This window comes from Crotalus tigris, unplaced genomic scaffold, assembly GCF_016545835.1.
Source record: "Crotalus tigris isolate CLP2741 ecotype Arizona unplaced genomic scaffold, ASM1654583v1 scf7180000017543.2237141, whole genome shotgun sequence".
NCBI lineage: Eukaryota > Metazoa > Chordata > Lepidosauria > Squamata > Viperidae > Crotalus > Crotalus tigris.
In genome coordinates this window covers 821,164-847,528 of record NW_024096463.1, presented here as the reverse complement: position 1 = coordinate 847,528, position 26,365 = coordinate 821,164, and the positions used below count along the sequence as shown (strand labels likewise).

The 26,365-nt window shown below is 41.1% G+C and overlaps 1 protein-coding gene across 6 annotated transcripts in view; it reads left to right on the top strand.

The window, feature by feature from the left end:
• Nucleotides 1-26,365, top strand: part of MID1 (midline 1) — a 422,175-nt gene that overhangs the window by 136,063 nt on the left and 259,747 nt on the right. For 4 of the 6 annotated variants that reach the window (XM_039319806.1, XM_039319976.1, XM_039319559.1 and 1 more), the window contains one exon: nt 24,665-25,380. In XM_039319806.1, the coding sequence (XP_039175740.1) occupies nt 24,721-25,380 (660 nt within the window). In that variant the 5' untranslated portion in view covers nt 24,665-24,720. Of the gene's footprint in view, nt 1-20,919; nt 21,271-22,139; nt 22,304-24,664; nt 25,381-26,365 lie in introns of those variants that run through there. The other 2 variants (XM_039319897.1, XM_039319641.1) reach the window with 2 other exon arrangements.

The window sequence follows — 26,365 nt, the reverse complement described above, 5'->3', positions numbered from 1 at the left end:
CATAGGCTGACAGTGTATTAGTTGATTAGGAGCTGGACATTGCACTGTTGGAAGTCTGGCAAGCTTTGTGTGTATGTACATGTGTGTGTGTTGTCTGCCTTCTTTGATCACTTGTGTGGTAAATAGACATGCAGAGTAACCATGGCAACATATGCTATAAGTTTGTGGGAACAGAGGAGACTCAATCACTGAACAAAGGATAGTTTGTTAGAATAGTTGGTTATGATTACAAAAAGGTGGCAACAATCAGGCTATTTAAAAACATAAGTTCTGGGAGGAAAATGCACATTTATGTTGGCAATTTAAAAGCAAAATATGTTTCTCTAGCTACAAATCTATTGCTATGTGCAAAGGAAAAGCAGAAAGAAGAAGAAAAAATCCAACTTTTCACTATATGATGTGGGTGAATCTCCACAGAAAGTAAAACAAACTGATCAGTTATCTGTTTGTAGGGTTTGTAGGGTTCAATTGGGTGAAACAGTGCGTCATAGGGCAAGCATTTTTTCAAAGAATGTACTTCAAATGGACTAACTTACAGAATGTCCTGACCCATTATTCCCACGGGAATGAAATTTGGAAAAATTGTGACTACTTCAGCTACTGATGCTTCAGCACCACCGTGGTTAGTTATAGATGAATGATTGTCATTTCTAATACTCTCAGAGTTTCTCACAAGTAAGGCAGTGGGGAAGCTGGCAGGGAGTGTAAACTCAATCATGATTGCCAACAATCCTGCCAGCTTCTTACAAGCAAAGTCTTTGATTGTGGGAAGCTGGCAGGGAGTTTTGGTAATGGGGAAGTTGGAAGGGAAGGTTATAATTTGCTCTTGCAAGTTTTCTCCGACCCTGCAACTGCCCCAGCTCCTCTGTGCTTATCTACTCATCCTTCTCAATCTGCACTATCACCCCAAACAACCTCCTTGACATCCATGGTACCTGTCATGCCTTGTACACTCTTCCCAAACTCGCAGCAACCCTGTGTGTCCTCCCTGTTAGGAGGATGTGCAAAAGTGTGCCAGAGGCACTATGCAGGTTGGAAGAGTGTACGAAAGACACCATATGAGTCAGGGAATCTGTGAAGAGTGTGCAGGGGTACACAAATAGTACTGTGCAAATTGGAGGGCTTACATGGGCTTGGGGCGTGATTAGGATGCACAAGAGTGTGAGAGTTGTCTAGTTGAACCTAACAGTTGAATCAGTACCAAAAATGCAAAATTTCTAGAAAGTTCTGGGAATAACTTTCTGCAATTAAATAATTTCTTCACTTATTATATATAACATATAATTATAAAATCTCTGTTTTAGATACATGCATTTATTTTTTAAACTTAACTGCTCTGGGCAAAGGCAAAGAAATCGAAATAAATATTTTCCATCAGTCTTATATACAGACACTCAATAACCTCAGTAAAGGTTTAAGTTTTTATCTTCAAAATGTTGAACACTTTTATTGAATTGGATTGTAGAATATTAGGATAAAAATACTTTAATAATGGGTATCTTGCAGAAACTTAATAATTCCATTGTGTTACCTCTTATAATATAGTACAGATTAATTTCAGCAATGTATTTTGAGGATATTCCACAAGCACCAAAATCAGAGCAGAAAACAAATGAAGATTATTCATTCTGCAATTAAACCACAATTCAAAGTAATTGCAGTGTTGTAACAACAAACTTACATGTATTTAAATTTAGGAACTCTATATTATCAAATAATTCCCTGGCCCTGGACTATAGTGGGTAAGTGGTCACACAGTAACCCTAAACTACGGTTTAGGAATTAAAAAATAAGTTCATTATAGTATATAGGCTTATTTAATGTGCATTCATTCTGTGTCATTAATGACACTTTTACAGGAAGCTATAAAAAACAGGACATTTTCCCTGACAATGTAAATACCATTTATCTGAGTATTTAGACCATGTATTGTTTATATACTCTATCTTGGTATGGAGAAGTGAATAAAGTATGATTGAACTTGCCATGAGCTGTTGATTCTTATTGAGATTCAGTCTTTATTTCTTACTTGCAAAAGAAAGAAAAAGTGATTAGGGTGAAAGAAAAAGTGTGAAACTGTTTATTCTAGAATATCTGTTCTGTTTTGATTTTTTTTAATTTGCTTCCTGATTTCATTTGTTAAAACTGATCCATCTGCCTTATAAATTAGCACAACCATGTAATAAAAGCTATTAGTTTTATTACATTATAACAGAATGAGCCCAATACATTGTTCAATTTCTTATTATAATTCTGGGGAAATAAATGATAAAAACCTCATCTCAGCATTTCTTGATAATTAAGCAGGGTAAAAGTGGCTCTATTTGGATTGTGGCTCTATTTGGTTTGATTTATCCAATATGGTAATAGAGCAGTAAAGATGAGCGACACTATTTAATTTCTAACTGAAAAAAGAAGCTTACTGCATTAGATAGGTCAGTGTGACATGACCTAGTTTTGCTTAGCTACTTAGAAATTATATCTCAGTAATGTTTATGTCATTCTGGGGTAATACTGCACCACAATATTTCTATAATATTTTATATGCTTATGTGCCCTGTCATATAATCTTGCAAGCTAAATTTTATAATTCTGATAGGATATGAAAAGGCCATTAGCTTTCATTTTGGTGTGTGTATGTGTGTGTTGTGTGTGTATATGTATATTCCTCTTCAAAGATCACTCTTGAACCTCTAAATGCACCTCAAATCTGTATTCATAGTACAGATTTTTTTAAAATAATGAAGGACATCCATTCCAAGCATTTTAACTCAACAGTAGGTTTTCGTTGTCTTCTAAAAGGTATGGATAGATATTCAGATTACCATGTATTATAATTTATATATCATATTAATAAGGTGACCAACCGTCCTCCTTTAGGGAGGACAGTCCTCCTTTTGTGAATTCTGTCCTCCCTCGAAAAGTGTCCTCCTATATGTCCTCCTTTTCGATATTTGAAGACTAATCTGCAGGGCTTTTTTTTTTCTCATAGAACGCTCAGAATGGTGTTCCAGCACCTTTTTTGATGTTTTTTTTTTCAACTTTTACATGAGCTGTAAAAGTTGAGCTGCTGAGCGTGCCAAAACACCCAGATGGCAAACTTTGCACATGTAAGTTGTGCTGCAGCGAAGGTGAATTGGCAGGAACTTTGCACCCCTCCCTGCTACCCAACTACACCATCTCCTAATTAGTCCCAAAGATACCTGGAGGAGACTGCAACAGTGACGCCATGGTAACTTACTCTTGATCTTCGGCCTTGCTAGGGCAATAATGGCTGCGGGCGCAAGAGGCAGGGGCAGCAGGGCTGCTGCGGGCAGGGGTGTGAGGGACGGCGGTGGTCAGCTGCCCCATGCTGTGGGAGCTGCGGGGCCTGCTCTACATGGGGCTGCACGGGGTCGGCGGTGTTGCTGGCGGGGCGGCTGCAGGCGGGGTGTGTCTATGGCAGGCTGCCCCCCCCCCGGGGCTGGAGCCGGCGCAGCTGGTGCTTTGGGAGCCGCAGGGCCCACTCTACATGGCGTGGCAATAGTGCTGGTGGGGCGGCTGCGGGCAGGGGTGCAGCATGTAAGCATAATTACAATATAAAATGTTATTGTTACAAATGTTTTTATTATTCATTTATCATATTATATGTATTATGTATTATTGTTGCAATGAATTAAATGTTTCTTTTATTTACAATATTTTTTTCTTCAATTTATTTGTGTCCTTTTCATTGTAAAAAAGTTGGTCACCTTAAATATTAATTATTTGTCAAATTTCTGAGAATATAGAAGTATAATACATAATGTGAACTACTGTCATAAACTGTATCATACATTTCCATGGGATCTATTTAGTTGTATTTTACAATTGAAAAAATCTGTGTTGAAATTGCACTTAGTTTCTAGTTAAAGTTAGTCACTTTCAACAAGGCAGATGAGGATCTGCCTAGTTACAGCAAGTAAGATGCAGTCCATTAAATCAGGTCAAATTCAGTTAGGCTGAATCGTTTATCAACTCTGGTCAAAGTAAGGGCAATATTGTCATGACATGTTCTGGTATGCATAGCCATTATAATCATCTTCTAATGCATTCTGCTAGCTGTGTTATGCGGTCTCAGAAAATACTAGAGTTGTCAAAAGTCTTAAGGCAAGCAGAGCTTGTGTGCAAGTGAAGTCATCCCCTGGAAATGATCTCTCCGATTTTGAAATTGCTGATGCTGCATTGCAGCAGGAGGGGTGATGGACAGTATTTAAAGGCAAGGAAGGGCCATTTATTCAAGCTGGAATGGTATAGGGGAAAGTGTCACAGAGCTTTGCCTTGCGGATGAGTTGGTCTTTGATTCATTGTTCACATTTTTTTCATAGGACAGTGTTGGATTCAGAAAAACAGAACATGACCCATTGGAAATTATAGCAATATCTTACCTTTTATAAAAGAGCAGTTTTACAGTTAAAACAAAATTGTCTCACTACTAATTTGAATATCCTGGAATGTAATCCAATTAAAAAATTATAAGACTTAGGCACTGATTAGGAAAAGCATATTTTAAAAGTGATAAACAAATGATCCTTTAACATCAGTTTTACTCTTTTCTCAATAGTATCTAATATAAATAAAATTGGAAGTAGCAATATCTATTATGTTGAATTTTAAAGAGAATAAACCCAGTGTGCTGCATATTACTCATTGGAGATTAGCCTTTAGAAAGACTACAAAAAAGTTTGAGATTATGTTTGAGTCATGGATCTTGCACTTTTTACCCTATTACATTTCCAATAAGCTGATCAAAAAAGGAGAATATTGAAATGGGGAGTCCTTGATGCTTTCTGAGCTTGATCGTTTTTTTGGAGACATTTCATTACCCAAACTAGATTACATCATCAGTGCTAGTAAATTCTGGGGTTTGCTCTTAGTTTATGTTCTAATTGTTTGCCCTGGGGTGGTGTTTGATTGGGCTGTTTACTATTGGCTTGCTTGACAGTTTCTTGACTGGGATATTGTTTACTTGATTATTGGTCTGATATTAATCTTGGAGTTAATCCAGTGGTGGGATTCAGCCGGTTCACACCACTTCAGCAGAACCAGTAGCTAATTTTTTGTTGCTCAGGCCCAGAATGGACTTCTGGAAGCAGCATCCAGACAGAGAACTGGTTGTTCACGTATTTGAATCCCACCACTGAGTTATTCTCCAGCACTTGGAGATGGATAATCCACCAATGGGTTGAGACTGTATTCCTGCCCAAGCAGATCTGTCAGCCAAAGTTGCCACGCCCGTCCCGGACCACGAGATTCCCAGTCTTGACTGATCTCACCCAGGAATCAGACGTACAACTTTGGCTCCTAGGCAGGTATAGTTCTCTTCCATTGGTGGATTATCTTTCAGTAGCTGAGAGTTTAGGTTAATTTAAATTAAATTGGATTTAATGGACTAAATTATTTTAAAATTCTTCCAAATTACAGATTTCAAATTCAGACTTCCCAGAGGGATATTCACCCTCACTAGAAAGGGGGGGGGATTCCCTTAAACCCCCTCCCTAACCCAACCCCCCAACCCTCCACTTACCCATGTCGACAGCTTTTTTTTTAAAAAAAAGGGAAAACAAGCCGATCAGCTGAGCGGCGGCTTTTAAGCCCAGTTTTAATAGCAGCAGCTGTTTAGCTTCGTGGAGGTAGTGGAGGATTAGTGGGGGGCGCATGCGAGGAGGGAGGTAGCTGCGGAAGCCTTCTCAGGCGGCGCGAGTCAGCTGGAAAGCAAAACGCCGCCTTTTAAATTGCCAGGCATTCCCCGGGTTTTTAAATGAGCCGCCATTACCAGGGCAGCTCAGCGCACGCGTGGCCTTTTGTTTCCGACGCACGTGGCACAGGCAAAGAGAGGAAGCTTCTGCGCAGGCGCGGCAGCCATTTTTAGCGCATGCGCAGTAGCCCTCGGCCTGCGGCGGCCATTTCTTTGGATACAGGGTGCCACTGAGCGTGTGCAGCAGGCAATTGCACACGTGTGGCCAGGATCCTCTCTCTGGCACACAGAACAGGGAGCTCAATAATTCTGAAGCACCCTTGTCGGTCCATAGGAAAAGGTACTAGAGTAATAAGACTCCTTACGAGCTTTCTAAACATTTTAAACTGGTAAACTTGTTAAACTTTCAACAGGGGTTCATAACTTCTTATTCCAAGTCTTGGTGCCTCCTTGCCTAGAATAAGCTAAGGTTTTGGTTTTTTTTGCACAACCAACTGAACTAAGTTGTCTTTGGCTCCATCCGGACCTCGGGCTCCCCATTAGTGGCCCGTATGTTTCTGGATTTCAGTGGTGAGTTCCAGGCATCCCCAGTCGTGTTCCTGCCCTTATCCACTACAACCTAAACCGGATTCCAGGCATCCCCATTAGTATGCCTGCCCTTATCTGCGTACAGCAATTTTTCAGACCAATCACAGAGTCTGTTCCTTGGTTCCAGGTGTCCCCTATAGTGCGCCTGTCCTTACTCAGTGTAGACGCTCTCCTACTACCGGGGTTCCCCTATCGTGACCCTGCGCTAGTGGAGAATGGAGGAAGCCATCATTCCCTCTACTGGAGCCTTGCCTTCAACTTCGGGAGCACCCAGTTCAGAGAGCTCTGAAGTCTCAACAGCCTCTAAGATCAAGGCTGCCAAAAAGTCATCCAAGAAGGCAGAGAAACAGGCAGTCAGAAGGCACCAAGCCCTGGAAAAAGAATTCAGTAGAGCTCAGAAAAGGGCCAGAATAGAAAAGTGTCAAAATGGGGGGATAGCTCCCGAACTACCAGTGGGGGTCTCATCATCCCCATGGGGCGTCTGGTCTACTGGGGATTCATCTCAGTCTCCAGCAAGAGGTGGGACAGGTGAGTTCTCATCTCTTTCCCGATCACCCTCACCACATAGGACACAGGGGCCCCTGGAGACCACATTAACTCCGACACCAGCAGGGACGCAGGTAATTACTACCCCACCTGCTCTGATGGGGGACCTACTAGCAGCCTTAATAGCACAGGCGGTTGACCGCACATTTGAGACCAGGGCCCAGACCACCAAGCCGAAGTTGCAAAGGCATAGATCTGGGGACCGGGAAGAAGCAGAGGACCGATTGGAACCCTCTTCCCCCTCAGACTCGTCGATCTCCGAGGATTCTTACTTTGACCAACCAGGTACATCACAGGAGATCCAAATGTCTGAAGAGGAGGACAACTCACCTGAGGTGCCCTCCTTTAACGGCCTTTTTAACCCCTCTCTTTTTGTCACCATACTGCGTAAGGCAGAATCCATCTTGGTCAGGGGACCTCAGCGGAACCCATCACAGTTGATATGGAGGCCGACCCCAGGTTCGCCGAAAAGGTAACCACTCAACACTGCATACCATGTCCGACCCTGTTCCTAAATGCAATAAAGAAACAGTGGTCATCACTCGCCTCCCTCCCTCTTCCCAGCAACACGGACAAGAGGCTATTCAAGGTAGCCAAGGAACTGGAGGGAACATTGGAGGTACCAGCGTGGACGAACCCATAGGGCCCCTGGTATCGGACACAGCCATATCAGGGGATTTTTCAGAGGCTCTTAAGGCCGAAGACTGAAAGGGTGAGTCCGCCTATAGGAGAACGCACCAAGCAATAGCATGGGCTACTAGGGCAGCTACCTCTGCCTCCTTCTTCACCAGAGCCACGCTTTGTTGGCTCTGGGAATTACAAGGCTGAGTCCCTGTGGAGGACATCTGCACCCAACAGGAACTCAGCAAGATGGTAGCAGCCACGGAATATGCGTCGGACGCGACACTCCAAGCGGCCAAATTTTCAGCCAGAGCAATAGCGTCAAACATCATGGGTAGACGCCTTCTCTGGCTAAAACATTGGCAGGCTGATGCCAAATCCAAAAGGAAATTGGCTTCGGCCCCATACCAAGGAACCAAATTGTTCGGGGACGCGCTAACGCCTTACCTAACAGAGAACAAGGACAAGCGCAAGGTCCTCAAACACATTCTCAAACAGGACAGGAGACCAGGTTTCTTCAGAAGGAAACAGTCCTTTCGTAAAGAAACCAGGTTCAATTATTTCCAACCATCACAATCCTTCCAACCTAGGCAGGATAGACAGGAAAGACAAATGGATAGACAAAACACAAGACATAGACAGGCGCAAGGAAGGCGGCCCTTTCGCCGTACCAGATGACTCTCCCTCAGACCTTCCCATAGGGGGCAGGCTCGCCCAGTTTGCCCTCCAGTGGGAAGAAACCACCACAGACATATGGGTCAGAGACACCACACGGTCTCTCCCTAGAATTCTTCTCCAATCCCCCGAACTGCTTCTGCCCCTGCCCCTGTCCCGCGAACCCAATAAAGAGAAAACTCATGAACGAAGCCGTTCAACACCTACTAAGCATACGGACCATAGAACTGGTGCCTATGGACCAGAGAGGCCAGGGATTTTATTCCATTCTCTTCGTGGTCCCGAAACCATCGGGGGTGGAGAGCCATCCTGGATCTAAAAAGGCTAAATTTCTATCTAACATACCGCAAATTCAAAATGCAGATGCTGCACTCCATCCTAGGAAGCATAAGAAAAGGGGACTTCCTGACTTCTATCGACCTCACGGAGGCATACCTACATATCCCCATCTCTCTGGCTCACCGCCGGTTTCTATGGTTCGCTTACAGGGGACATCATTTCCAATACAGAGCGCTCCCATTCGGCCTATCATCAGCACCCAGGATGTTCACCAAGATACTGGCAGTTCTGGCAGCACACCTAAGGACCATTCCGGTCAGAGTCCAGTGTTACCTGGACGTTATTCTAATCCAATCAACGTCCGCCCGCCATGCTCGGGCGGACCTAAAATTAGTAGTGAAATTGCTGCAGGATCACGGCTTCTCGGTGAACTTTCTCAAGAGCCATTTAACTCCGACAGCGAGGATACTACATCTTGGAGCTATCATAGACACAGTGGAATGCAAGGTGTACCTATCCCAGGAACGCCTCAGCAACATAAGGGAAACAGTGAAACAGGTAAACTGCGGTCAGTCAGTAAAGCTAGTCTGCCTTTCCCAATTGTTAGGGAAGATGATCTCGACCATAGCAATCGTCCCATGGGCAAGGCTGCACTCAAGGGAGCTACAGTGGTTCATGCTTCCATTTCAGAGACAGAAGCTCAGTGCATCCCGAAGAAGGGTAAGTCTACCAGTAGGGGTACGGCACTCTCTCAAGTGGTGGCTATCTCCGGCCCTTCTAAGAGGCTCACTCTTCAGGGAGCCAAACAAAATAGTAATCACAACCGATGCAAGCCTGTTTGGCTGGGGAGCTCACCTGGGGACCAAGTGGACACAGGGCCACTGGTCAACAGCGGACCTCCGACACAACATAAACTGGCTCAAACTCCGAGCCATCCACCTAGCGTTAAAACATTTCCAGGACAGCCTAGCACGCCATCACGTACTAGTCTAACAGACAACGTGACGGCCAAAGCCCACATAAACTGTCAGGGAGGCACGCACTCCCGCTCCATATCGTCCGAGGCACTCCTACTGGGGGCTTGCGCGGAACAAAACCTGGCCTCAATAAAGGCAGATCACATATCGGGGAAAACAAATGTCCAGGCAGATCTGTTGAGCAGAACAACAATGGACCACTCGGAGTGGCAGCTACACCCAAGGATCTTCAGGGAGATCTGCCACCGCTTCGGTCTTCCCCAGGTAGACCTATTTGCTTCACCATCCAATACCCAACTGATTCGCTTCTTCTCCCGATTCCCATCCAGTGGAGCAGAACAGACAGATGCATTACGGAGCCCATGGCCAAGGGAGCTCCTATATGCTTTTCCATCCTTACCTCTACTTCCGGTGGTAGTATGCAAGATCCTGCGGGAACGGGCCGAGGTAATTCTTGTGGCCCCATATTGGCCCAGGAGGCCTTGGTTCGCAGATCTGAGAAGTCTCTCGCAAAGACCTGTGGTGGATCCCTCCGGAGAGGATCTCTCTCATTCAGGGGGCGATCTCCCACCCAGAGCCACAATGGCTACAACTAGCCGTCTGGCACTTCAACGGTCAATCTTAACTAGGGGTTTTTGCTCACAGGGCGTAATCGGGGTTATACAGGCTTCAAGATGCCCATCCACAAACCGTATCTACGAGGCCACGTGGAAAAGTTTCCAATCATGGTGCTCTGAACAAGGATTGCCACTCAAAAAGATTACAATCCCCAACATTCTAGAATTCCTACTAGGCGGTCTAGAGAGGGGCCTAGCGCCAAACACACTGCGTAGGCAGATCGTAGCCCTCTCAACAATACTTTTGGCCAGCCCTGGTGAACCCCTGGGTAAGCATCCCTTAATTCACTCCTTCCTCAAAGGGGCTGTGAATATTAGACCATCAACCATGCACAGATACCCATCGTGGGAGCTACCACGAGTACTGCAAGCTCTCACCGGAGCACCATTTGAACCACTCAAAATATGTGACATCCGCTACCTGACCCACAAGGTAGCATTCTTAGTAGCTATCACATCAGCTCGGCGTATATCCGAGTTAGCTTCTCTCTCAATGAGGAAGGACCTGTATCTTTTTCACAGGGACAGGGTAGTCTTGCAACTAGACCCGTCCTTCATCCCAAAAGTCAATTCCCTTTTTCACAGAACGCAGGAAATAGTCCTACCGGACTTTTGCCCAAACCCAACTCATGCCCTAGAACGACAATGGCATACATTGGACGTACGCAGGGCACTAAGGTATTACATTTCACGTACAGCGGAATTCCGCCACTCAGAAGCGCTTTTTATATCCTTTCACCCCTCCTCCAGAGGCCGGAAGGTCTCTTCCTCCACCATCGGTAGGTGGATTAGGGCATGCATCACTGGGGCATACCAGGCTGAGGCCTTGCCGGTTCCCAGGCATGTCACGGCTCAGTCCACAAGGAGTGCTGCCACCTCAGCAGCATGGGCCATGCAAGCTTCCATTGAGGAGGTTTGCAGGGCGGCCACTTGGGCATCGCCTTCTCCATTTATTTGCCACTACAAGATCGACAAATACTCCTCTGCAGAGGCCTCCTTCAGTAGGAGGGTTCTCCAGCAGGTGTTAGACCAAAGTTCCACACAGGACCAGTCTACTCCGCAACCCGAGGGACAATAGGCTTTGGTATGTCCCATTGGTGGATTATCCATCTCCAAATGCTGGAGAAGGGGCGTTGACTTACCTGAACGCCTTTTCTCAGCACGGAGATGGATAATCCACACCCACCCTTCTAGACAGGGATAATTAGGGATATTTAGTTTGAGCCAAAACGTCTTACTGTCAGTCAATGGCTTCGCTCGTGTCAAGACTGGGAATCTCGTGGTCCAGGACGGGCGTGGAAACTTTGGCTGACTGATCTGATTGGGCAGGAATACAGTCTCAACCCATTGGTGGATTATCCATCTCCGTGCTGAGAAAAGGTGTTCAGGTAAGTCAACGCCCCATCTATGCTCATCTAGGTGCTGATTGCTGGTGAGGAGATGTTTTGGTCTTTTTATTCCCCTTTTTGGCATGTTGATTCTCTCTTTTGCATAGTATATAGATACTATTTGTCTGTGTATTTATTGATGGTTAATTTGTCTTGGTCTAGGATGGCCTGGGTTTTCCCAATTGAAACTATGGTTAAGTCTGACCATATGTTGTGAAATTAAAGAGTTTTCATCATATTTTCTGACTCCTTAGTTGGTGTTCATGGATGAATTCTGCCAGTCTTCTGCCTGTGGCTGTCACAATCATTACACTGTTTGTTATAGTTGACTCTTGTTTTTTTCTTCTGGAGCTGCTGGGTCTTTGGGTTTACTTAGGATGTTTTCAAAGGCTTTAGTTGGCTTGTGTGCTATGCTAATTCTATGGGGTTGTAGCAATCTGTTGGTAGTTTCTGAGATGTTCTTGATGTATGGCAAGGCTTGTGCTGGTTGTGCTGTATTGGATTGAGTGGTCAGGAACTTTTTAATAAAGTTGCATGGATATCCATTTTGTTGGATTAGGTTGTGTAGATGCTCTGTTTCCTTCTTCTGCTGTTTAGGGTTGCTATAGTGAGTTTGTCTCATTTAAATAAAGTTTTTACTCAGCTTGTCTTGTGGGAAGTTGGATTGTTGCTTTGGTATTGGAGCATTTGGTGTGGGTGGTTTTTTTGTACAATTATGTTTCTAGTTTTCCATTGTGGTCTCTGCTGATCAGGATGTCCAGGAAGGGTAGTGAGTTGTTTTCTTCTCTGGTAAACTGGATTCCTGGAGAGGCTTTCATCTGGTTTCAAGCAGAAGAGATCTTTGGCCCGTTTCTCTGCCTGGAACTCCTCCATGTGGGATTCAGTTGCGACTTCCCCGGCAGAGCATCAACTTCTTCGGTTGAGTATTATGCAGATCTTGCCTTATGTAAGGACCCACCTCAGCTAACCACCCAAGAAAGCAGAACTCTTGAAACAGGCATTGTCTCAAAAGGAACTTTTATTAGGGGCTAGTGACAGTAGGAAAGTCAAGGTGAGATCTGGGAAAAATCCCACTTAAACACTAGAGTTAAAGTAACAATCTTCCTCCTCCCACCAAAGTCATAATGTCCATTTGAAATTCAGCCAATCCACATGATGTTTAGGTAACTGGCACAAGTTGGCGTGCATCTCAAGATCTTCTTCAGTTTTGTTTCTTCGCAACTGTTTCCCTGATAAGGGAGACACATTCTTCTCTCAAATGGATAGAGGTGGGAAAGGAAAAGTAGAAAGCGAAAGTTATCCCAAGCTACAACAAATCCCCCCCCAGCAGAATGGCAGGCCTTAAACAAGAACACATGTGCAAGGAAAACAATAAGCATTTGGGGATCTGACACCAGAGCTGCGAAAGTTGTAAATGTGAGGATTGGTTGCAAAGTTACTTTTTCATCACCATTGCAACTCCAAATAGTCACTAAATAAAGCAGTCACTAATCAAGGGCTACGTGTAATATTTACCAATAAATTCATTAGCAATCAGTAAAACTAATATGTTAATTTGGGGTGCAAGTTTGGAAGTTTATAGGGAAATGTAGTGTCAACAACTATTGATTTTATCTGTCTTTCAACATTTTTTTGTTTTTATGGGAGTCATAAAAGTTTAATAATTGGCTGCAAAGAATATAGACAATTAACATTTATGTTGTCACTGATAACAGGTTTAGAGCATATATTTTTGTTTACTTCAAGGTTTTTGCTTTTTTGTTTTTGTCAAATGCTAAAGAGTTACTGATTATTCTCAAAATAAAGTTTAGGTTTAGTTTGATTGCTTTAGGTTCATTAATAGTATACCATTTCAATAACTATCTGCAAATTTTAAGTCCAATGTTCACATATATTTATCCAGATCCTCTTGTAAAATTCATTATTAGCAAAGTGATATGTCAGAGTAGGGGGAAGTCTGCAAGATTATTATAAAGTGTACAGTCTATAAAAACTTAACTTTAGTTCATAACTTTCTGTATAAAGAACAGTACTGCCAGACTAAGCCCAAGAACAACAAATAGGAATCCAACCAAAGTTCAGGTCTTTATTTGTTTACACACCATAGACAGAATCTTGCCAGACTGAACCCTTATTATTCTCACCCTAACCCTGGGAAATTCCAGGGAGTGACTATTCTTATTCTGTCTGCTATCTAGCTCTGGGCTATGCTGCCTCTTATCCTGAATCCCTTTCTGGGAAACTACTGCTTCATTGTAATCCATTTCATCAGCTCTCCCTCTGTGGGCACAAGTATATTGAGCATTACCTGTTTATCTAAAGGAAAGATGGATTAAAAGCCTGAGAAATCATAACATTTCGATAAGGACCTGCCTCAACTAGGTCTCCCAAGAAAGCAGAACTCTTGAAACAGGCATTGTCTCAAAAGGAACTTTTTATTGAGAGTTAATGATAGCAAGGAAGCAAAGCAGGGTCTGAGGAAATAGCCTGTGCAAGCAGCATATCAAAAGCAGTATTCGTTACTTCTCTCCCCAGGGTCCCACTCTCCATTTGAATCTCGGCCAATCCACAGGTGGTATATTATTTTGGTAACTGGTTCCTTTCGCGTGCTCTTCAAGGTCTCTCTTGGTTTCATTTCCCTCCAGCTCCAAACACAACCTGTCTTTCAGATAAGGGTGATGAGATTCGGCTGCATTCCTTCCTCTGGGGGAAGGGCAATATGGCATGGGCAAAGCAAAGCATATTATATATCACCGCAACAGAATCCCTCCTCCCAACAGAATGACAGGGGATCTGACAATTACTTTATTAAACTTGTACGTTGCCTGTCTCTCAACTTTCTGGGTGGTTCACCACAATCAAACAAAGCTATTTATAGCAATAGTTTCAATTTAATTTCCAGCCATGAAATGGCTATATCAGTGGTGGCAAACCTATGGCACGTGTGCCAGACGCAGCACTTGGAGCCTTCTCTGTGGACACGTGCGCCATGCCCCGGAGATGGCAACCGTCTTCTTCAACCAGCTGCCCACTAACTTGCCGAGGTCCCATGCGCTTGCTGGCCTTTGTGTGCAGGGGCCGATGGTGTCAGGCAGCAGCCCCTTGGCCCCTTTCTCTCCTAGCCCTGTGACATGGCACCCCTGCCCTGCCTCACCTCACTCCACAGAACCATCCTCCTGTCCACTGCCCCACCTGCCAGAGACCCCTGGATCTCCCCCAACCCTGCCCAGCCCCCACTGGGGTCCCTCCCCAGGAGCAACATTGAATTGGCCACGCCCATCCTGGCCACGCCCACCCATCTGCCATGACCACTGTAGCCATGCCCACCAAGCAGGCCACACCCACCCGGCACCTGACAATACATAAGTGGGTTTTGGGTTGAAGTTTAGGCACTCGGTCTCTAAAAGGTTCGCCATCACTGGGTTATATCTTGATACTATTTGATATTTCTGGATTTTTTCTGTGTAAAAATAGTTGCATGATTTAACAATCCTCATAAATGGTTTACTAATTCTTAAGATTATTTAGTGACAATTTTGTTGGATAATTACATTTTTACCTTAATTGGGGCGGTAATTATCTTGGATATGTAAGGATAACTTAATTATCCATGTGTATCTACCTAAAATATATGTCCACGTGGATGGGCAATAACAAAATATAAGCATAAAAATGTAATATAGGCTTCAAATAATTAAATCATAGGTCAAAACTGAATCATATTAAGATATTAAGCCTTATTCCACTGAGAATAATGTTAAGCTGAAGCAGAAGAAAACCCATAGATCTAAAAAGGAATTTGTTGCATCTCAGTGGAATAGGAACAATGTATGCTGGCATGAAATTCTAGTTTTTGGGTATCAAACCAAGAAGGAACAAATAAAAGCATGACATTCATTCCACCCTCCATTCCCAGATTGATACTGAGATTCTGAAGTGATTACATTGTGTAATTATATCAATATAGATAACACTATGTTGCTAAAATAACTTTGAATTAAATATTTAATTGGGCTGATAATTCCTGTCATATGGGAAAGATGGCCCAAGGCACAAACTATTTGGAAAATATTCCTGATAGACCATGGGTCGCCAACCTGCGGCTCCAGAGCCTATGTGGCTCTTTCAGCCGTCTCCTGCGGCTCCCTATCCTCAGCCACCATGTGCAGTGTGAAAAAAAAAGTGGGACTAAAAAAGTTCAACCAATCAATTCAAACTTCTCATGAAGTTTGAATTCATTGGCTGAACTTCTTTGGTTTGTTGGACTTCCCACAAACCTCTTTCCTTCGGACTGCACGTGGTGGCAGTGGAGGATGAGCCGGGAGGATTGCTGGAAAGGTGGCAGAACCTGGGTAAGGAGCTGCGGGTGGCCAGTCTCAGGATGCCTCTTCCCTGCCTGGTTGGTCTCCCCTCGCCCTGCTCCACCGCTTCCCCTGTTAGTCTGGGGGGGTCCCCTCTCCACCCGCGCCTTTCAGACATCTCGCGGGCAGTGGATCTCCGTGGCCTCTTTTGAGAGATTCCCCCACAGCGTCTGCCCAGCCCTTTCCCCACCTGCTGCTCTTGGCTGTCCTACAGCCGCCGCCGCTTTTGCCTGTCGCTTTGGGTGAGGCCGGAGAGGCAGCGGCGACCAGGGAGCTGCACCCCTTTGGCATCCTCCCGTTGCCGCCACTGCCGCAGAGCTCTCCACCACCTGTCCCCACCTCAGCCCCATTGGTGGCACCTTCCTTGGCCGTTTTCAGGGCGCCGCTGCTGCCGTTGCCACCCTCCACCGTCCTCCCGCTGTTGCCGGTCACACTGAGCGAAGTGTGTCAAGGGTCGTCTTATACGCAGGAATATACAGGTAGCTGTTCTCTGAATTTAAAACCAATCTGCCCCCTAGTGGCCAGCCCTATTTTTTTTACAGAAATAAGCACTAACAGGACAAAGCTTTCTAGCAGCAAAGGAGCTCCTATTGTGCTCATCTATAAACAGAAATTCAATATTGTACTGTATTTTCTGGCGTATAAGATGACTTTCTTTTTTTTAAATTTTTTATTATTTTATTTTCATTACAATCATAAGAAAAAAAATTCAGATACATAAGAAGTTAAAATACAACACACAAATTCCGACGTTGCTCACCCACTTCCCCCCGACCGCATCCCCCTCTCATCTCTTCACTTCCCCCTTCCTTCTACCTCCTCCTCTCCTCCCCTCCATCTCTCCTCCATCTTTCTACTTACTTATCCCTCTCCTCTTCTTCTCAATCGGATGCAGTCTGAGAGAAAATGCCCGAGCAATCCTCTATCACCAAAATCTGAACTATTGAAAATACTACCCATACTCTCCCCTCCCCCCTCCCCCCCTTTCCCCCCCCTGACTTCCCAGAGCTCAGTATAGGGTTACAAAAAAAAGAAGAAGAAAAGAAAGAAAAAGAAAACTAAACATAGCCAACTTAAATTTATTACTTATACAATAACCGGAATCCTAATAACCCTTAACTCTCTGCAAACTTGAATTCATAATTTAATAAAAATCCATTATTCATAAAATAAATGAAACTTTGTTGTTCCATGCTTCTTCTGAATATATTCTATCCATCTTCTCCATACAGAAACATATCTCTTTTGTGAATGGTCCTTTAAGTAAGCAGAAATTTTAGCTGACTTTCTAAACCCTGAAAATCTCAAAAGTTGGGGGTCGTCTTATACGCCTAGTCGCCTTATACGCCGGAATATACGGTACCTTTTTTTCTTTTTCCCCTTTTCCCCAAACTTTCCCCTTCCCTTTTCCCTCTCCTACCTTTCCTATTATTTTCTTTTGTATTTTTGTATCTTATCTTATTAATACATAAATAAACTAAATTTATTATGAAGTATGCACAACTTTATCTTACAGAATACACTATTAAGAATCAGCAATTACAGTTTTTTTATTATAGAACCATGAGATGAGTGGCATTTAAATTCAATAAATAAATATATAAAAATAGTTTATTTCAATTTCTTTTGTTCATGAAAAATTGCAGATGTTTATTTTGTAGAGCTGTGGATATTATGACAAAGGAGAAAGTGAAGAAGGATGAAATTGGTAATAACAACTTTTAATTCCTGTATTAGTTACACCAGAGGGCACCAACCTTTGTAGGTTGGCAGACTGGAGGAAAAGGGAGGGGGAAACAATTTACATACATATGCATGCATGCATGCTCACAGAGCCACGAACATGCGTACACCACAAATGGAGCTGGGCTAGCGCCCGCATGATACTAACCTTGTCCCTTGTTTCTGTGCCTTGTTTCTGCACCCCGCGGCTCAGTGGCACCCCATTTTTGCACTGTGTGGTGCAGCAGTGACCCATTCCTGCGCTCTGAGGTGCAGTGGCAGCCCATTTTCATGTCCCAAGGCATGGCAGCGGTGGCCCATTTTTGCAACCTGACGCACAGCGGCAGTAGCGATCCATTTTTGTGCCCTAAGATGCAGCAGTGGCCTGTTTTCTCACCTCGAGGTACGGCGGCAGCCCGTTTTTGCGCCCGGCTGCTGCACTAGTGAAGCTAAACTAAAATCATACTAGACTGCATGAGTCGTTGAGAAAACAAACTTGAAAAATGTTATAAATTCAACGTGAATAAAAGTGTAGTCTTCATGTACTGTAGATGCTAAATGTGAAATTATATGTGATTGTTAGTTTTGAGTAGGAAGTTATCAGCTTGATCAGATATTTTTGTGGCTACTGTCTAGTTTTAAACAATCAAAAGACACTTTGATATGGTGGACTAAAAAGTGTTAAGAGTTGATTCTTCAGTCTTAGTAGTCTTCATTCATAGAGACTAAAATTGAAAGAGTTGTTTACACAGATCATAACTTGTTTGCAGAAACCATTGAATTACTTAAGCAAGCATGTACAGTACATATGTTTAAAAGTCACCTTTAGATGTTTGAAAAATCCAGGAAATCAGCGTGGGAGAGTGAACCTTTATTCATGTTTTCTTGTAGATATAGCCAAAAACCAGAGAAAGAATGTGATTATTCCACACTTTTTGTCTAGTGTGAAAACTATGATTTTATGTTGCAAAAAATCTCTTTTATGCACAGTATATTCAAAGTGAAAGTTGTATCAGAAATAGAACCACCATTTGTGTATGATAGATCAAGATAATGGAATAATGCCGCAAAAGTTAATTTGACTCTTCAGTCAAGAAATCTTAGGGCCAAATCAGGATTTACTTAATTTAATCAATGTTTCTTATTAATATATCTGAATGAAAGATATGTTTACAACAAATAATTGCCATGTTTTCAGTTGGATATGCACAAAGATTTAGTGTGAGAAATAAGCTTTGTCACTAATTACATATTGTAAGAAAGCTGAAAATCAGAAGAAGATGAAGATCTAGTGCACGGGTGTCAAACTTGCCACCTCACGTGACATGTCACGACGTATCGCGACTCTTTTTGCATTGCCGGCAATGGGGTGGGTGTGGCTTCGATATGATGAAACTGGCCCGCAGGCCGGCAGTTTGACACCCCTGATCTAGTGTGCTCCTATAATGTTGGGGTCATGCTGATCACTTTGATAAAAAGTTTTCCTACTTAAAACCTTTTGCGCTCAGAAGAATTGAGGCCTTTGAACTATGGTGCTGGAGAAGACTCCTGCGAGTCCCTTGGACTGCAAGGCGTTCAAACCGGTCAGTCCTAGAAGAGATCAACCCCGACTGCTCTTTAGAAGGCCAGATCCTGAAGTTGAAACTCAAGTACTTTGGCCACCTAATGAGAAGGAAGGATTCACTGGAGAAGAGCCTAATGCTGGGAAAGATTGAGGGCAATAGAAGAAGGGGACGACAGAGAATGAGATGGCTGGATGGAGTCACTGAAGCAGTAGGTGTGAATTTAAATGGACTCCAGAAGATGGTAGAGGACAGGAAGACCTGGAGGAACATTGTCCATGGGGTCGCGACAGGTCGGACACGACTTCGCAATTAACAACAACAACAACTTAAAACCTTACTTTCCTAAAGTGGAAAGCATGAAAATATCTTTGTGTTGGAGTAATAAGATATCTGTGATAGAAAAATCAAACTTTGTGATAGGTTTTCTGCTGTGTTGCTGTTTTTACCCAGGTGATGTTCTTTTCTCAGACACAACTAAAACAGGGAAGAATCAGTTCTCTGTGGTTTGATCCTACCCTTTGGGGAGTGTGTTTAAATAAATGGTGCATTTATTGGCTGTTCTTATGGTGCTTTCACATTGTGTCATGAGTTTTACTTTTATTTTTATATGTGATGAAACAGGATATGGTCTAATAAATGGTTTAAAACAATCTTGTATTAAAATTTTGGAAAGAGCTTTAGCTCTAGTTTATTCTCTCTCTCTCTTTTCTTAATGCTTTAAGACACAGATCAGGAAATGCTTATTCCCTCAAGCTTCTTACATTCACTTACTGGATTACATTGGGGGGGAATTGTCTCTCAAAGCTCTCTGTGCATGTATGAATGACAATAAAAAACAGATCAGTTTCATGTATTCCTACTACACCAGTGCTATTTCAAACAATTCTTCATAAATGTCATGGTTTTGCCTGTAGAAACAATGGTTTTCTTATTGTCACAGTATTCTAACTGTATGTAAGAAAGGAAATGATGAGGGAAAATAATTAGCCTGCAAAGCAAATAAAACTCAAGCTCCTCTCTGGAATGAAGAGCAAATGGAATGATGATTTGAGGTCCCTTTTAAATATGCAATGTGTTTTTCATTTAATAGTAACAACATAAAAAAAATCATTGCATATACAAAGTGGAAGCCAAGAAAGCAATTTGTTCCTGCAACTTCCACTTTCACATGAATTTTTAATGCCTTCATTGAAAGCTAAAAGTCAGGTATTTATATGTAGCAAAATGTCAGAAAGTGATACTTTTTTCCTATGAGGTTTATTAAAGATATTAATAAAACAGTAGTATTGACTAACTAGAAATTTCAATTGTTTTACAGTAAAGTACAAGTCTTTAAAAGTTAAGTGGTTAAAAAAAGAGAAAGATACATAGATGGGGGCTTTCAGCAAGTGCAAATCCATGCTCTTAAAATTAAATGCTTTAAAAATATAGCATTTCTGATTAACTTGTTATAATCAATAATATTTTGCTTTTAGGGAATAATCGCACTGAGAGTTCTTAAGGTGCCTGGAAAGGCATTACTGAGAAAGAATAAACCATTACTTAATTTGTATTACAGTACTTTTATTCCTACTGGCTGACCAGTATTTAGAAAAAACAGTCAAACAATGTAGTAATATGAAAAACTTCAAATATGGATCATGCAGGTTTTATTCAGTAAGTTTTAGCTCTTCCTTCATGTTAGCCATGTGACACAGTTCGCTGATTTAGGTCACTTTCCTTTATAGGTATGGGAACTTCATTATTCAACCCTGGATTAATTACACAGCAGGCTGAGCTTTTACTTGTTCAAATAACACAGCTGCCAAGCCCAGTGGCCTTATTACAAGCAATGTTGGGTGGTTCTGTGGATGCACAGTTAGAGAATCTGCTCCTTGCTGCTTTCTCATATGATAGGTGCTGAATACTGAAAAAGAAAGAGGAGAGTTTGCTTTTGCGTCATTAACAAAAGCCAGCCTGCTTCCAGAGCAGTTTTTAGTCCTTAAACTCTTACAGCGGTGATTAGGTGGAGCTGGCTTTCCTGGAATTGTAGCATAGATTTTCCTGTTGTGCTTCAATATCAACTGTCTCCAAGTTACTCACAGTGCTAAAAGCTTGGAATTACTGCAAGTAGAGGAGGTCATTGTATCTGTCGACTTTTCACTTTCTGACAAGGAATCAGCGTGCTCACTTATCAGCAATGTTTCAGCTAAAATATTCAGGTGGAAATCCATTGGTGAGTATATACAGTAATGTTCAGCTGATAGTATGAAGAGATCTTTAACATAGACAAATTTGCAGAATTTAAAAACAAATTTGCAAAAATGGGTTGAGTAAGCTTTATTTCTTTTGACTGTAAACTTTGCTTTTATTTTATAGAAAGGTAAAATAGTTCAAAAGAGCTTTTTAATATTTCTAAATGTGATTATGTGAATAATGTGTTCAGATTTTTTGATAATAAACTTAATAGAGTTTAGAAAAGCTGTTGGGCTACAGATTTCTGTAGGGCTATAATGCCTTGTTAAAGTTATTAAATAAGGCATTAAGTTTATTTTTCTGTAATTTTTTAAATCTACCATTACTTGAAATACCATAGGAGACCTGTGTTAGATACCTGAAATGTATCCCTGATATTAAGTTTGTTTAAAATGGTTGTTTAATATTAGGATAGTATTAGTATTGTTAGTATTTTTTTTATTACTGGTTCTCTGACATGCTTTGTAATATCACTCAACATGTTTGCTTGAACATGTGATTTAATATCTGTATCTTTGAATGGGCTTATATCTTTGCATAGTAATTAGGGATGTATTTTAGTTATTTCTAGAAATCATTGTTATTAGTATTTATGGTAAACATATTTTTTTTAAAAAACAAACCTATATAAAATGATTTTTATGACTTAAGAAACATTACTATAGTCTTTAAAGTACTTCTTGGCACATCTAGTAAGCAGATCATTTGGGTGGGAGGAAATTAACTTTGGACTTAAATGTATAGCAATGTGTTTGAAATGCTTGGATCCTTTCCTTTTGAAGTTACTATGATGGCAGGGCAGGGGCCATATATTTTGTACTGCCTGATATTCATGCACTTTGCATACAGAAGCTGATTGGAAGCTGAAACTCACTTCTAGTCAAGTATGGGACAGCACATTTTTCTTTAAACTCCAGCAAGCTTGTTTTAGGAGCCAGACCACACTGTACAGCACCGCCTCTTTTCTGTCTGCTGAATGCTAAAGTCAGTCCTGAGTAATGGCTAAGGAAAAGGTTAGTTCACAACTGAACGTTGTTGCAGTTTTTAATTTCTTTGATGCACCAACAGAGATCTGGTTTTATTGTTCTGTAAGTCTAGTGTATTTATCCACTTTAGAGACACTAACTTTTCTTTTTTGATCCATTCCTCTAGGCAGAACAATTAATTGCTTGACGTAGTTTCCTAATTGCTTGGTTATAAAAGTCTGTACAAGTAGCTGCACAAAATAGAAAGACAATTCTGTATGTAGAAGAGTAATGTTTTATAAAGGAAGCCTATGTATCTGCTTCTCTCTCTTTCTCTCTCCGCCCCTCTTTCTGTGAGACATATAAATACAGAGAGGGAGAAAAAGACATAGATAGATAGATAGATAGATAGATAGATAGATAGATAGATAGATAGATAGATAGATAGATTTTAGAAAAATATTTTCCTTATTTAATTTGTATGTAAATGCAAGAGTTATTGCTGTTAATTCAGCAATTGAAATCACTATACAATTATGCTATTGCACAAATTTCTCATGAAACTGATCCAATCTGTAATTCAGTGAATAATATTAGTAAGCTACTTTAAAACATCAATATGGGATTACTAAAAGTCACTATGCTATAAATTTGCATCATTTCAATAATGTCTTATTATTTTAATTAGAAAACTATATTATCTCCCCCATTGATTGATTACCCTTCCCTCCACACTCCAATGATTTTTTTCAGTTTATATGGTTAAAGACTTTTATGGAAGAGATTTGGAGTGTTAAAATAACAAGTGGGGAATGAATAAAGCAGACAACATAAAGTTTATTGAATCTAGTGTTATCCATACTGGAGGCTATTTGAGATTCTCTAACTTTTTGGCAAATAAGTGTGAAATCCAATGGCACATTTTTCATGTTCCTCTGGAGCTAATTTTTGCCCTCATCATGAGGTAACTATGAATAAGCATTAGAGTTTGACTTGCAACTGTCCTCCATTGTTGAACACTCTTTTTTGCTATTATGGTTTAGTATAGTTACACATGGCATTGCTGCCCCTGAAACTGCATCCCTCACTTTAATTGTGGGGAAATACTGATAGTTGAAAGAGATTTAGCTTCAAAGCTTGCTAATGAGCATAGAGCTCCCTTCACTCTTTATGAATCAAGAGTTCTGTGTTAATTTTAGGGGAATAAAAACAGAGATGTTCACACAATAGGGCAACCTTACAGAGTACGCAGTTGGGTCATCTGAAGCTGTCCTTTTTTATGAGCCACAGAGTTTAAATGGACTGTACTCTTAAGAAGTAGATTTCTGCAAATGCGAAGCAGAGCTTTTGCTTATGGTTCACTGATCTGTCTACTTATAACAGTTCAAGATCATGACAAGAGCTTAGGGAAGAAGCATAACGTAGGGCAATTCTTTCAAAATCATTTCATGTAACATCTTCAGTGAAGGAGGAAATGGAAAGTAGTTTCAGTCATTTCGGGGGCTGATCTTTTTCAGGGGGTGGAATGGCTGCTGCATTCTTTGCTGAAAAAAGTAATTGTCAACTTGCACTGCATTTTAGCTAACCAGCAACACTATTAAAAACAATATTTACACAGTAAAAGAGTATTTGTACTTCGTGGCTGGAAAGAACAATAATTCTTGGCACTTCCTTACTTGTAATAAACAAAAAAATAAGACAAACTGAAATTTCTTTTTTAAAAAGTTCTTTGATTAGCAAATAACATGATATTCTTGCCAGGTTTCTGACTCACCGAAGCACACTTTTTATTATTATGAGTTTTCCTCCTTCTAATCTATATTTTTCAGCATATTATTTCATTTCACTCTTTATTTGTTCTAAATGTTTGCATATTATTTTGTTTTATAGTCACAAATTCTTTTTGAGACAGATATGACACACTCACAAGCTAGTGACCATTGTCCTTTGCAAATGCAAATTAATATGGAATCCAAAAGATGTAATTTAAGATATAAACAATCAATTAATGGACACATTTCTGATTCCAGTGTTATTCCTAAGGTCCAATTGCATTAAGACCCTTCGGGGGGGATTTGCTGATTTCATAGTGCAATTGAGTTGAATTGCAATAACAGATTTCATTGTGGTGGTAGCATTTGTCTGTCTTTACTGCATTGCAGTATAGTTCTTAAATAATGTAAATGTTTATCAAATGTCTGGATTTCTTGCAGTAAAAGATAGAAATAGAAGTTTAGGGAAACATACAAGAAAAAAGGTTTTTAAATATCTTCAATACATAGATGGATTCAAAACATGTCGCCTTCAGCATGAAAATATGGCTGAATAACTATAAAAATATAACTTGAAACAGACATTTGAAACAGAATTTCCTCTTCAGTCTAATTGAATATTATATTATGCTTTCAGGTAGCTGATTGGCTTCCCTGGATTTTGCTGATGACACAAGAAATCTTTGCTTGAAGATGGAAACACTGGAGTCGGAACTGACCTGCCCTATCTGTCTGGAGCTGTTTGAGGATCCATTGTTGCTTCCCTGTGCTCACAGTCTCTGTTTCAACTGTGCACATCGCATCTTGGTCTCCCAGTGTGCTACCAACGAATCAGTGGAATCTATCACTGCCTTCCAGTGCCCCACTTGTCGTTATGTCATCACCCTCAGTCAACGAGGTCTAGAGGGACTGAAGCGCAACGTCACACTGCAGAATATTATAGACAGATTTCAGAAAGCTTCTGTGAGTGGGCCCAATTCTCCCAGCGAAACTCGCCGAGAACGAGCTTTTGACAGCAACAGCATGTCATCGAGTGAAAAAGTTCCCTGCCAGTTCTGTGACCAAGATCCTGCTCAGGAGGCAATCAAGACCTGTGTAACTTGTGAGGTATCCTATTGTGAGGAGTGCCTAAAAACAACTCATCCAAACAAGAAGCCATTTACTGGACACCGTTTGATTGAACCTATTCCTGATTCACATATCAGAGGATTGATGTGTCTGGAGCATGAAGATGAGAAAGTTAACATGTATTGTGTAACTGATGATCAGTTAATCTGTGCCTTGTGTAAACTGGTTGGGAGGCATCGTGATCACCAAGTAGCAGCTCTAAGTGAACGCTATGACAAATTAAAGGTTAGTTTCATCTTAATTTATTTATACTAAGAAGTATAGTGCCAAGAAATGAAAGATTTTAGCTTATTTGTGTGACTAATATTTGCAAGTGCATTTGCCATTCTTGTATTCAACATACCTGTGAATTTGCTGAATCTGGTCCCTATATAAATTATTGATTTTGAATTAGAAATAAATTAATCTATGTCAAATTTCTAGATTTTGGTATAGGAAATTGAAATGCCAATGCTGAAGAAAATATATTTCTTCAGCATTGAAGAAATGTATTATATATACTTAACTTTGATTCAGTTTTTCCAGTTAAAAAAGGTGTTGTTTGTATATCCATACTGAAATATTTTGAGAATACCCAAATAATTATAGATGTAGGGTCAGTGTAAAAATGCCTTAAGATATTAATGTAACTTTAACAAAACAATCTACACTGGTTACTAAGTTTAACAGGTCTCAAAGTGTTCAGACAGACAGCTGAAAGAACTTGTTTGATCCCATTGATAAAATGTCAATACCTTTGGTACCTTCATTGCTTAGTTACTAATCTAATCAAGCAAACTTGTTATATGAGTTTTCCATTATGGATGCACATGAATAGTATTTTTGAAATTTTCTTAATAAGTTTTCCATATTATAAACAATACCAAATACAACAGTAGATCAGTATTCTCGTATTTCATTGCAAAAGGTCCTTAGGATTCTGCTTCTCTGGTTTTACAGTAGTATGGAACAGATTTAAGTAGAATGGTGTAATTCCTGTAGAGTATCCATCTGCTGTTTTACATTAAAAGCAAAGCAGAAGACTAAGAAAGAAAAATGGGAAAAACAAAAGTCTGTTCTTTCAGTTCCCTTAAGAAAATGCTATTGTGATTGTAAAAAATTACAGTAGGCGCTGGTGGGGGGGGGGATGTGAACTTTGGCTACTGTGATTCTTACCTTGGAAACAATCTATATCTATGTATCATTTACATCTCTATCTCTAAATACACAC